General features: G+C 37.4%; 1 protein-coding gene across 2 annotated transcripts in view; it reads left to right on the top strand.

Annotated features, from left to right (window-relative positions):
• LOC115235346 (acetylcholine receptor subunit alpha-like 1) overlaps nt 1-12,987 on the top strand; it is a 74,569-nt gene extending 61,582 nt beyond the window's left edge. For both annotated transcript variants that reach the window (XM_029807052.1, XM_029807051.1), the window contains 2 exons: nt 4,328-5,377; nt 10,295-12,987. In XM_029807052.1, the coding sequence (XP_029662912.1) occupies nt 4,328-5,377; nt 10,295-10,498 (1,254 nt within the window). In that variant the 3' untranslated portion in view covers nt 10,499-12,987. The remainder of the gene's footprint in view (nt 1-4,327; nt 5,378-10,294) is intronic.
• Nucleotides 12,988-13,272: the final 285 nt, after the last annotated feature.

Here is a 13,272-nt window from a genome sequence, read left to right on the forward strand (position 1 = left end):
TTTTATGTATATTTTATCTAAAAATAAAAATAAATAATAATAATAATAACATATTTTATCTATTTTGAAAATTTGTAAATGGAAGAGAAGTATCGGATATTTCTGTTATAACAAACGTATTATTATAAATCGCGGACATTAAGATGGAAACGTGTATAAATTCAAAATTAACTGGATTAATCTAAAAATGATATTTAAGTTGTTATATTTATTCACATTTTTTGCAATTTTGAAGAATTGAGGCAAAAAATAATTTGCAACTAAAACAATCAACTATTATTGAAAAATTTAGATGTGAGCATCTAAAGAATATCTGTAAGAAATATCTAGAATAGGTTTCTTCTCGGCGTTGGCTAACTTTATTCGTAAATTAGCCAAGCTTATATCTCGATTTACGTTCTGGTCATTATACTCTAAAGAAAAAAAAAAAAGAAGCTATGATCTACCGGATAACTTTATACGACAAATTAATTGGAAATAGTATGGCAAATTGAATACTTAAAAATTGCAATGTTTTGTCTCTTAAACTATCAATTGGTCATTATTTTGTCGAAATACTGCTAGATTATTTTTAGTCGGTACAAAATAATGTTATTTTTTCCAATTTGCGTATTTTATTAGAGATACGTTTCGCGATGGAATTCCCTATGGAATTTCACCGCGTGTTCTAATTTCAACGCGAGAAGCATTGATCGCGTCAATGAAACGTCACGATTTTTGGCGATTACAACTCGCGAGGCGCCTGTTTGTCCTGTCGATCGCATTCTCTCTCACGCGCAATCCGACGGGAGTAAGCCCTACCCATCGTTCGATCGACGGATATATCCGTCACTGACAAATCCGCCTGTCTGTGAGAGTTTTACCGCTGTACAGTTGCGGATATAAATCCCGCGTCTGCGGGGGTAAGCCATTTCGACATAGAAGCTCGCCCGTGCTAGCCACTTCGAAAACACAGGACCGCCAGTGATCAACTTCATATCCACCCACGCGGTGGATAACTTCCGTTTCCGTGTTTCGATTTCGATTTCCCCCAGCGGCATGTCTCCCGGCTGCATCGAATATATTTTCCATCGCGAAAAAGACATCGGGGGATGATACGAAGATAGAACGGCGCTTGTATTCAACAGCGAAGGTTAATTCATACAAAAACTGATCGCAATATTTGCGGACTGTTTAATCGTCGCATATAGATGTCAATAAAAATCAACGTAACAAATAGACATACGTTTATGGAACAATACAAATTTTACTGTTAGATTCAAAACATTAAAAAGATTTGAGAACTTTTTTAGAGATATAGAGATAGAAAATATTTAATAGAATTTTTTTTTCATAGAGAGAGGAGGAAGCTATATTTATTAATTATTATAATGCTTATAAATATAATGACACGATAATTACTTTTATTTTTATTTCAAAGAAATTGAAATAACGTTAGAATGAATTGGAATAGATCGTTATGTAAAATTCTTCTATAATTCAAATTAAAAAGGAAAACTTCTTGATTCGTGAGGACGAAATTGAAAAATCAGGAAACGAATTCGAATAAAAGGCAAGCAGCGCAGTGAGAAAATGCACGAGAAAGGCATGGTGAATGAGCAACGATCGTTCATCGAACTATCGATAGATCTCGAAAGTGGTCCAGGAAGGATCAGCCGGTAACTCCAATGGCGGTCGCGAGATTTGGCTCTCAACTTTATTCCGATTCCATGGTCTGCAGGCTTTGAGATAGCCAGAATTTATCCAGCACAGCCATTAGAGGTATCCAATTTCTTCCGTTCGCTTCTTCCGTTCTTCTTCCTTTCTTCCTTCTTTCCTCTTTCCTTTTCATGTCTCTCTCTCTCTGCTCTTTCTCCCTCTTTTAAACAATAGTGTACCTAGAAAATCGATTGTGGCGAGGGATAAAATGGATTTCGGCGACTCGTAGCTGATCGAGAAAACCCCCACAACACAGATACATATATACAGGATATTAGTTATATGTATTTCTTGGCGAAATTAAAATCAAATTTCATTTTATTTTAAGAACAATGTCTCTTTTTGCAACTTTATAATTTTCAACATTAAATATGCAAGCAACTAAAATCTCAAATCAATATTTCGATAGAATAAGATATTTACATGAAATTAAATGAAAGGGCCATTATTTGTATCTATAAAAAGTTGTATGTTTTAATTTATTTTTATATATTTATAATATTTTTAAATTTTTATTTGTTTATAATTTCAAAATTGTTTATGTCTTGATGTTAAAATAAATGGCATTCTTAATTTAGCTTCTAATATTTTTATATGAAACAGGATATCATGTATATATATTGCTTTGGAAGTTGATTATTGTTTTGCGAGTATATATCCAAACCATACCGTGAAAGTCAACGTGTAGGCCACGTGATGTTATTTATCGCGCGAAAGCTGTATCAGAAATGTCTTCGAATAGAAGTCGTGCAGTCCATAAATTTCAAGGCGCAGCAGTTTAAAGCACACAATGACGATTCTGGTTATTGTCTTCTTCTGCTGTGAATGGCGCAGAACTGTATTCTCGCTTTTATATGTACGTGTATCTCGGGTATTTCGTATATACGAAATATTTCGGAACAATGTAATTTGTTGGTGTGAGGGGGTTTATATTCCTGAGACAATATACGCGCGCGTTTTCTTTATTAAAAGTAATTAATTTATTCGTCTATAGTAATTTAAACGTTACTCGTCGCATTAATAGATGAGACAACTCAACTTCAGTTTACGAAAGACTACACTTTGTGTCGTCTAAGAGACTTTCAATTTTGATAAATATTTATGCACCAACGTGCTTACATATGGAGTACGTCGCACAGATACACACTTGCTTTGTCAGAAAACTACTTCCGTGATGCGGATTATCCTGAGCACCGATTAGACAGCGCACTAAGATAATAATCTTTGGACACTCCAAGTACCCTTCTCGGCTATATCTGCTGATTTATCTCTCGTCAGCGTGTTTTGATTATGTACCGCATCGGATGTGGAGCAATTGAGGATTAGAATAGCAGGCGGAACGAACATAACAATTTGGATTTAGCTATTGCAGTTTTGAATCGAACTTCTGAGATCGCCGAGACGATCGTGATTCGAAAGTCGGGGATTTATTCTGAAGATGAGTTAGATTACAGATCTTGAGACGGATTATCATTCTATCGCAAAAGGAAGATGCCTCAGATTAAGATAGTATGTTTAGAAGATTATAAATCAGCACCTTTCTATGTCTTTATAATTCTTTCTGTCCATATATATGATAGCATGCGTATTTATACATATTTATTAAAAAATAACAACTTGAAAGATTTAACGATGCTTTAGCTCAGGTTACTTTACGTAGTTCTTACAAGCAAAATAATTAATTAAAAATATTGTTCTTGTACTATTTTATCATCATTTCTTTTTACAAAATTTTATATATACATATAAATGAAGGAAATTTTTATTTTAATATACATTATTAATTAAGTATTAATTAAAAATACGAAATAAAATTAACACTCTCTCTCACACACCATTTTACTTTACAATTTTTTTTGAGAGTTATAACCATTCTAGTTACAGAAATGTTTTTCTTTTTACAATTACTAATATATTATGTATATTGTTTGGAATATTCTGAGAATATAACAAATGCTAGAGAACATATTTATGAAAGAATTAAAAAATTTCGGTTTTTTATTATACTAATACATACTGTACATATTCTTTAACAACTTCAGCTTTTATTATTAATGTAATTTTTAGTTGGTGTATAAACACATACATACACACATGCACAGTATGTTACTGCTATTACATACAACGCTGGTTTTACGCAATGCTAAATATTCACATTGTATTAAATATTTGCTGATGTAAAATATAAATTTGTGTCAATAATATGTATACATATGTCGTGGCAAAATGCGCGTGTTTTAAGATAAAATATTTATGCGTATTTGCATGCGAGATATGCATTTCATTATGCCAACATTAAACGAAGCGTGAAAGGTACGAAACCTCAGTATTGAAATGTTGCGGAAAATATTTTCTTTGAAAATTCACAAACAGCACAATATTCTACAATCGCATAATATTGAAACATTTAAAATTATTTATCTACAGAATTACGATAATTAGCCAACCGAGATTGGGTAAAAAAAATTTATCACGACTCTATACCACAGGTGATAGTTTTTACGATTGCATTTTCTACTTGGCCAAAAGATCACACAGATAAATACCTTATGCATCTGACAAAAATTTTCCGCCAAATTTTGTCCAGTTCTCATTCGACTCACGTTCGGTTTCTCCGTCATGTTTGCAGGTCGACCTGCGGCATCTTCTACAGACCGAGGATTCGAATAAAATCGATGTCGGGATCGACCTGACCGATTATTATATCTCCGTCGAGTGGGACATCATAAAAGTGCCTGCCGTGAGGAACGAGGCGTTCTACATATGCTGCGAGGAGCCCTACCCCGACATCGTGTTCAACATCACCCTGCGCCGCAAGACCCTCTTCTACACGGTGAATCTGATAATACCGTGCGTGGGCATATCCTTCCTGTCGGTGTTGGTGTTCTACCTGCCGAGCGACAGCGGCGAGAAGGTCTCGCTGTCGATCTCGATATTACTATCGTTGACGGTGTTTTTCCTGCTGCTGGCCGAGATAATACCGCCCACGTCGTTGACGGTGCCGCTTCTGGGCAAGTACCTGCTCTTCACGATGGTGCTGGTGACGCTGTCGGTGGTCGTCACGATAGCCGTGCTGAACGTCAACTTTCGCTCGCCCGTGACCCACCGCATGTCCAACTGGGTGCGGGTGGTGTTCATCCAGGTGCTGCCGCGGTTTCTCCTCATTCAGCGGCCGAAGAAGGAAGACGACGACGACGAGGACGAGGGTAGAAACGGCGCCGGTCGTGGCGCGGACGATGACGCCGACGACGACGGCGCCGACGACGAGGACGACGACGATGACGACGACGACGAGGACGATGTCGAGGCGGCAAACGGCAAGCCGCCCGAGGGCATCCTCACCGATGTGTTCCATGTACCAGAGACTGATAAGTACGATACGTACTACGGCAAGAGGTTCAGCGGAGAGTACGAGGTACCGCCGCACGGTCTGCCACCGCCGGCTACGAGGTACGACCTCGGCGCCGTCGGCACCGTCGCACCTTGCTTCGAGGAGCCCCTACCCTCGCTGCCACTGCCGGGGGCGGACGACGATCTCTTCGGGCCGGCTAGCCCCGGATATGCTAACGAGGACGTCAGCCCCACCTTCGAGAAGCCGTTGGTACGCGAGATCGAGAAGACTATCGACGACGCTCGCTTCATCGCTCAGCACGCCAAGAACAAGGACAAATTCGAGAGCGTGAGTATTATTATTATTTTTATATTGACGGGAGAAATTAACGCTAGAAGTGATATTTTTATATGCTTGTTATCACCGCGGATTTCATCTTCGATTTTTATCGACGATTTAAGATGATTGCATCGAGATGCAAGTATTTGTTTGTCGAAAGCAATCCACAATGATAATCTTTAAATCGAGAATAATTCGAGAAAAATATCTCCGCATCTTCGATCATTACTTCTTGTTTTGTAGAATCTCGTTTCTTTAAAAATAAGCTGCTTACGAGAAATACCCGCCAATCAAAAGTCATTAATGGAATAAAACTTTGTGGATATATTCGTTGTCCCAAGACACATGAATCGTAAAATACACTCCATTCATTCCCTATCGTCTTTTATAGCTATGACGTCTGATCTTAAAACCAAACGCCCACTTATTTATGTAACTTTTAAACTTTATGCGACAGAGAAAAAATGTTTATTCGTGGTATAAAAGTTTATTAGAATTAACAAATTTGCTTTATAAATATCGCAATATGCTTTAAATACCATATAGTTAACATAAATATTTAACTATATTTTTAGTATTATCAGATTCTTTGTAGAAGAATCTCTTTGCAAGACAGCATACTTTTGATATTACTATAATACTTTATTTAATAATAAATTTTTTACAATTTTTTTTTTCATCTACCGTATAGTATCTAATTTATTATTTTGCCAGAATTTTCTAATCAGAAAGAAACATTTCGTGTAGATTTTCAAAATGATATCCGAAAGAACATTTTAGGTTTTTTTTAATTAAATTGTGTGTGTGTGTGTGTGTGTGTGTGTGTGTGTGTGTGTAAAAGAGCGCGAACGGAATTGAGATTATTTGATTTATATAATTTTTCCCAACAATTGATTCTCTCGTTACGAGTTTGTAAAACCACTGAAAGTAGCAGTTTGCAAAACATCGACTGTTTTGTAACGGTTGAACATACACAGGTGAGGCCACTCCGTTTTATACGAAACAAAAAAACGATGATTTATATATCACAAAGTTTAATGCTATCAAGAGAAAGGATTGTTGCACGTTTTATTATTGCGCAGCATGTCGGGGCGAGATGACAACGAAATAGTTTCTGATCGTAATATATTGTGTCATATACGGTACGCGGATGACAATAATGCCACGTGTATCATACGTAACTGCCTTTCAGATTTTGCACGCAACGCAATGAATCTCTCACTATTCGGTTCCGTAGTACTGTAAAAGAAGGATTATTGGCTTTCATTAAGAAGCACTTTCATCATAGAAAGAGTAATACGTATATTAGAATAGAATATTCATTTATTTATTTATTGCGTCTGAAATGATGTTAGATTTACATGCAGTTTCAAATTTAATTTATTTTCTGGTATCGACTTTTGGCATATTTTGAATCGTGTATGCAGGTTTCGAGATTTAAACGCAATGTAAAACTTTCAAAATGACTTCCGTTTTTATAATGATGCATTGTAGCGCCGTATTATACCAAATATCCAAATTGCTCTATATGTCATTTGATATAGCTCAATTTTATATAGCTTGACCTGAATTCTCATATTTTAGACGAATCTCGCGATCAGTTTCGTGCGATATTTCGGATTTTATAGCGTATCTAAGATACACCGCGACCCGACTCAAACGCGTATACACGAGAGATTTGGAAATCTCCTTCGTAAAATCGAAGAAGCATCAACTCCGTCGGATCTCGACGATAGACATAATCCGTAGCAACGGCCATGAAATAACGGCGCTGAAAATATTGCGAAAGCGGATGTTAAACAAATGAAAAGATTTCTTTCCATATTGTTTCCCTCGCATTACCGTACTATTCTCTCAAGCAATAAAAAAGAGACATCTTTGTATGCAGATTGACCAACGCACATACGAAACGTTTCACATTTCAGACATTCAGAATGAAAGCGTCGACTGGAGAATATCTGGCTTATGATTCATATAAAGTTATTCAGAATTCTCGAAAAGCGGGTATTTAATTATTTCTCGTGAATAAACTTCTTCTCTCAGCGAAAATGTCAGAAAAGATTATCTTCTTACAACTTTTCAACTGCAGTATTTTAATAACTTAATCTTAAATTGAAGCTTTTTATTACAGTCTATTTAAAAAAAAAAAAAATTAAACGAAAGAAATATCAAGTAAACTTCAAATAAAAAGGCAAAAGAGCCACGCGCAGTTTTTTGGGCGCAAAGGTATATAATTTAAAGCTTTTTATTACAGTCTATTTAAAAAAAAAAAAATTAAACGATAGAAATATGATATTCCGTTACTTATTTGCTTTCGAAGCTTTATTTGAAAAAATTATTTTAACATCTCGATATTCTCTCTGATAAAAATCGACGCCAAATTGTACGAAGAATGATACTGTGCGTCCAACTTTCACGAGGGAGTAGCTCGCGTAGCGGTCTTTAGTTAAATCGAAATCTTGTGATTCCGGATATGTGTTGATTTCCGGATTTATTTGCCAGGGCATGTCTTCGGATATCTTGGTGCCATGGAAAACCAAGTTCGATGAAGCTTTACTTAAGACCATTCCTTGACCCCCTCGTCTTCCTCCCTCCAATGTCGCGTGCATAACTTATTTGCGCAAAGTACGGCGGATAACGCATTGCGGCAAAGTGCCGTTCATTGCCAAATGCGCCCGTTTTGCGGCAAGTGTGTACATACCGAGTGCTCAAAAAGTATCATATTGCAAAATTAAAATTATTAAGGAAAGAGTCGAATAATTTGATGTAAAAATTTAAGTAAATCTGAAATCTCTGTAATTTATTTAAAAAAAAAATTGTATTACATTTAATCTTGTTTCACGTCTGCGCTACAAATATCTATACGACATTCTTTAGCAAACTTAAATATAATTTTTTTAAATTACATTTAAACTATTACAGGATGTGTGTGTGAATCATGCATTTTTCTATTCCGAGAAGAAAAAAGAAATTTGTATATTTATAATAATTATATTTTTATTTTACATTTATTTAATTACATTAAAAATGATCTTTGAAGCGTATTTATATTAAATACACCGTATATGGAACAATGTGGATTTATCCATAGCAAATGCACATTGTATGCTTATCGCCTTATGTATACCATGTAATAACATACATACGATATATACGTTTCAAAGTATACATATATACAAAATATGCAAATCCATTTTTATGTAGTAAAGGATGGAGGATGATGCGGCAGCCAATCCCGTTGTTGTAGCCAAGTTTTGGCTACAACTCGATTTTATAGAACCGCATAATGCCGCCCCATCTTGCATGGAATTATACTTTTTTAATAGTATACGCGAAATATATATATATAAGATTACAAAAAAGATCGAAAGAATCTTTTATGTATGAAATGTAAAATGAGAGATACTGTCAATACTCTGTCAGATTAAAAGAGTTTCGAATAACTCGATTGCAACACGAAATCGTTGGATTAAACATTAAACGCAAAAATCGGCATTGAATCTTAGTTTTTAATCAAATATTCCAATTTATATTTATTAATTATTATCTTTAATAATTAATTTTATATTTTATATTGCGTGTTTACGGCATTTTTAATTAAATATATATATATATTTTATCAAACTTTGTATTATATTATTAAATTTTTATTAATTGTTTTTAGTTGCTTTAATTACACAAAGATGCATGGTTGTTTTTCCGCGCATTAGTAAAGGGATGGGGGGAGAGTGAAGGAGGGTTTACTCGCTTTCTGACATCGGTCTTAGAGATCACGTACCGAAAATGCTCTCAGAGCAAAGATGTTTCTTTGACGGATCTCAAGACGAGCCAGAGCGGGAAGGAGATACGAGGGAAATGGTGATCGGAGTAGTAGCAAAGTAACGGCCTGGTGCATTGTCCTTGTGAAAGTATCATAAAAGTATTGGGTGACTGTTTTATCGTATCTTCCTGGTTCCTCCCTTGTCCCAGTGAGAATCTGTATAGAAGTCAATACACCGTTAGTACGACGGATCGATCGTCCTTCTCTCTTTCTTTTTCGCGTTTTTCTCTCTCTTTCTCTATGCGAAAAGCTGACGCAGTATGTCGAAGATGCTTCAGCGGATCACGTAAGATAGAAACTCATCTTATAGCTCGTCGTATACCAAATGCCCTGCAAGTTGGATAACGGATACGCCCGGCAAGTTGTTGATACTAAACATGCGCGAGAGACTCTCGATCTAAAGTCTCTCGTGTCTTTATGAGATCCATATGCGACACACAGAACATTTCTGCATACGAGATGCATCTGTTTTGATGCAGACCGTAGATGAGTCTGTTGTTGAATCAATGATAAGGAAAAACGCATGATTTAATTTTTACTCAAGTCAGTTGAAGCTAAGAGTAATATTGTATGGTAGAAGATAAAATAGTTTATAATTAAAATCTCTATAGAACGTAAGAATCATTAAAGTATGTAGATATTAAAATATATTTAGAAGTACATATATATAAATTTTATTGAGAAAAATTACTTTTTTTAATAACCTTAGAATTTTTAACAGAATTATCAATTGTTTAAACAATTATTAACACACAATACACAATGATTTATAAATAATTATTTTTTGAAACAATTAATAATTTATATTACAAACACTAAAAAAAGTAATTTTTTTCTCCAATTTTTTATATCTCTTTTTATTTCCGAATAATAAAATAAAGATGAAAAATTATGTTTAAGCTTGATTTTGCCTATACAGACTGAATTTGAAGAGTAAACTAAAGTACAGTCAATATACTTCTTATATATTACCAAAGTTTCATAAAATTTTTTGAATTTTTAAGGATGATTGTTCTTGACAAATGCGATTTTAAATTAGTATTGTAACTTAAATCTCAAGATGAATAACTAATTATGTATGTACGTTCTTTTTGGATTGCTTCCAGGTGGAGGAGGATTGGAAGTACGTCGCGATGGTGCTCGACCGGATCTTCCTTTGGATCTTCACGCTGGCCTGCGTTTTTGGCACGGCGTTGATTATCTTGCAAGCGCCGAGCCTCTACGATACGACGAAGCCGATCGACATCAAATATAGTAAGATTGCTAAGAAGAAGATGATGCTGATGAACATGGGCCCCGAGGAGGACTAGTCGACGATCCCGCGCGGCCACGTGCCGCGTCCACAGTGTCGGCCGCCTAATCGCCGACGACGGCGTCGTCCACGTCATCACCGTCGCCGTCGTCGACGTCGCCGCCGCCGCTGCCGCCGTCGTTGTCGTCGTCGTCGTCGTCGTCGTTGCCGTCGTTCCCCGCGGCCGCCCATAATCGAAACTGCCGATTTTCGCGTCGACGTGGAAGAGGACCCTCTCTCGAACTCACGCTGGTGCCAAAGATACGTGGTCCCGGACGGATGACACCAAGAAGATGGACACGCAAGTGAGAGGATCAAGCACTGCGACGAGCGGATCACGAACGAATGAAATTTCGCCGGGTAAATCCGTGAAATGGGATACTGTACCCTCTTCGAAGAGGGTAGATCGGTTGAACTTTGGTCCGATCACCCTTCGGGATGGAGATAAGATAAGGGCGTGCGACCGCATGGTACACGAGAGTAAAGGAGCTTTCGTGACAGAGTGAGATAAAGTGAGATAGAGCGCGCATGTGGATGCGTGTGTGTATGCGTATGTATGTGTGTGTTGGAGAGGAAAACGGAGGAAGTAAGGGAAGACAGAACGTCAAAAGGAAGGATAGAGAGAGAATGGGTGCGAAAGTGGGTGCGAAAGAGAGAGAGAGAGAGAGAGAGAGAGAGAGAGAGAGAGAGAGAGAGAAAGAGAGACAGAACAAGCGAGAGTTTGGACGAAAGGAAGAGAGAGAAAGAGAGAGAGAGAGAGAGGTGAAAAAGTGCCAAATACGCGAAAAACACGCGCACCGTATTTTTGTAAATCTGGTTTCATACGTAAGGCTAGAGTCGTGCGGCGAGACGTCGAACTGCCCGAACTGCCGATTTTATATAAGAAGACGTTTACAGCGCGCGAGGAGATGCGTGGTACACCGAGGTACCGATTTCACACGCATTTACATCTATACTTACATATATATATATAATACATTACACACGCGCGTTTGGCGTACATACATATATACACACATACATATACCATATACCATACATATACCGGTATCAACGTCACTCACGCGATATACTTATATATAAACGTATGGACACGCGCGTGCATCTTTCGACGCATTTCGTGGTGTACACGCGCGGAAACATTTTCACGCACGCGTTCGCGTTGACATAGCGAAGGAGAATCTCTATGCGCTTTAAAGAAAGTTTTTTCGGAGAAATTCTCATCCCTCTCGCAGGATTTTACAGATTTTTCTGCAAACTTTCTTATTTATATATCCTGCAAATTTAATACCTTTCATATTTCAACGTGTCTCAAATATTTCCAAAATTACGTACTTTTGCTACAAAATATCCGGAAATTTAATCACGCGGATCTATGGTCGGTCGATGAGATGACAGTCTGGAACATTGCATCTCGATCGATCTGTCGATCCATTTTTCCATGGTATCATCGGCGTTCTTCTCTCGAATAATGATCGCCACTTGATACGGATATCGATATGCCGTTATCGACGCGATTCGAGTAATTTACACGGGCGGTCAATTATCGAAGCAAATTATCCAATTGATCGATTATTCCGACGTATCGAGTGGCCCGGACAGCATTCAAGCAGCTAACGAGAACGGCACGACTACCGGGAATAATTGATTGGCAAAATAATTTTCGCGAAGCATATCCGCTCGTCGGCTTGTCCCATAATTAATGTCATTGATTAATGACGATCTCTGGAACGGGTCGTCGCTCGCGTTTGGGCGCTCGTCCCCCTTCGCCGTAAAACGCGCGCACGTCCGAAGATCAGGGGACGAGAGGGGCCGAAAGTCACGAGAGATGAGCAAACATAAATTGAGCCACAACCATGCGAACAACTGCCAATTTTTAAACGCGGTCGGTCCCCGTTTGAACTACTTGGTCGGCTTGTGTAACAAGAGACGATATAAGTGCGGCGTCGGTGGGATAATACGACGATCGAATAGATCAGATGAATAGGTCGGATAAAAGCGATAGGGTTCGCCAGCGTGCCAAAAAGCGGTTTCGGCCACGAGCCAGCTCGCCCACGTGTCGGCACGAATTCGATCGAAGAATCATTGTTGCCTTTTCTCCCGGTCCTCCGTTATTCTCGAGAACAGAGCTCGCCCCAACGAAAGTCTTGCGAGCGTCTCACGATTAAAAAAAAATAAAATCGAGAACCGATCGTGTCGACGACGATTTATATAATTGTTGAACAAATAATCATGTCGTGCATAAATAATCGCAATGATCGTTTCTAGTCTGTTGATATGTTAATAATGGATTGTATGGCTCGATATTAATATCAATATTTCTTTTGAAGGTGGAAGATTCTCGTATACATTTTTGATAAAAGCCATTTTATTTCGATCGAGTAATTCACACGATAATTAATTTTTATTGCATTAATATAAAACAACTTAATTAAGCGCGAGATATGCGATTAATTATTATTTACGACGTTGAAAAAGCAACAGGCTCTCGAAAAGATATGAATTAACGTTCCTCTACTTGACGCCGTACGTTAATTATCGGCGTAAAAGAGTATCTATATTATCGTCATAAAAAGATGAAATTCAATCTCGTATAAAATTCAGCCGTAAAGCACGAGGATTCAAGCTGGCTCGTTCGGAGTGCGAGTATCAATCGTGGTTCATCTTGTTCATTTCTTTTTCGGCTTTCTTTCATCAATTACGGCGCGCTACGTATTATTTCCTTTTTACCGTATATATATATATATATATATATATATACATCGCGAATTGATACTTGCAAAAATAAATAAA

This window comes from Formica exsecta, unplaced genomic scaffold (assembly GCF_003651465.1).
Source record: "Formica exsecta isolate Colony F162 unplaced genomic scaffold, ASM365146v1 scaffold218, whole genome shotgun sequence".
Lineage (NCBI taxonomy): Eukaryota > Metazoa > Arthropoda > Insecta > Hymenoptera > Formicidae > Formica > Formica exsecta.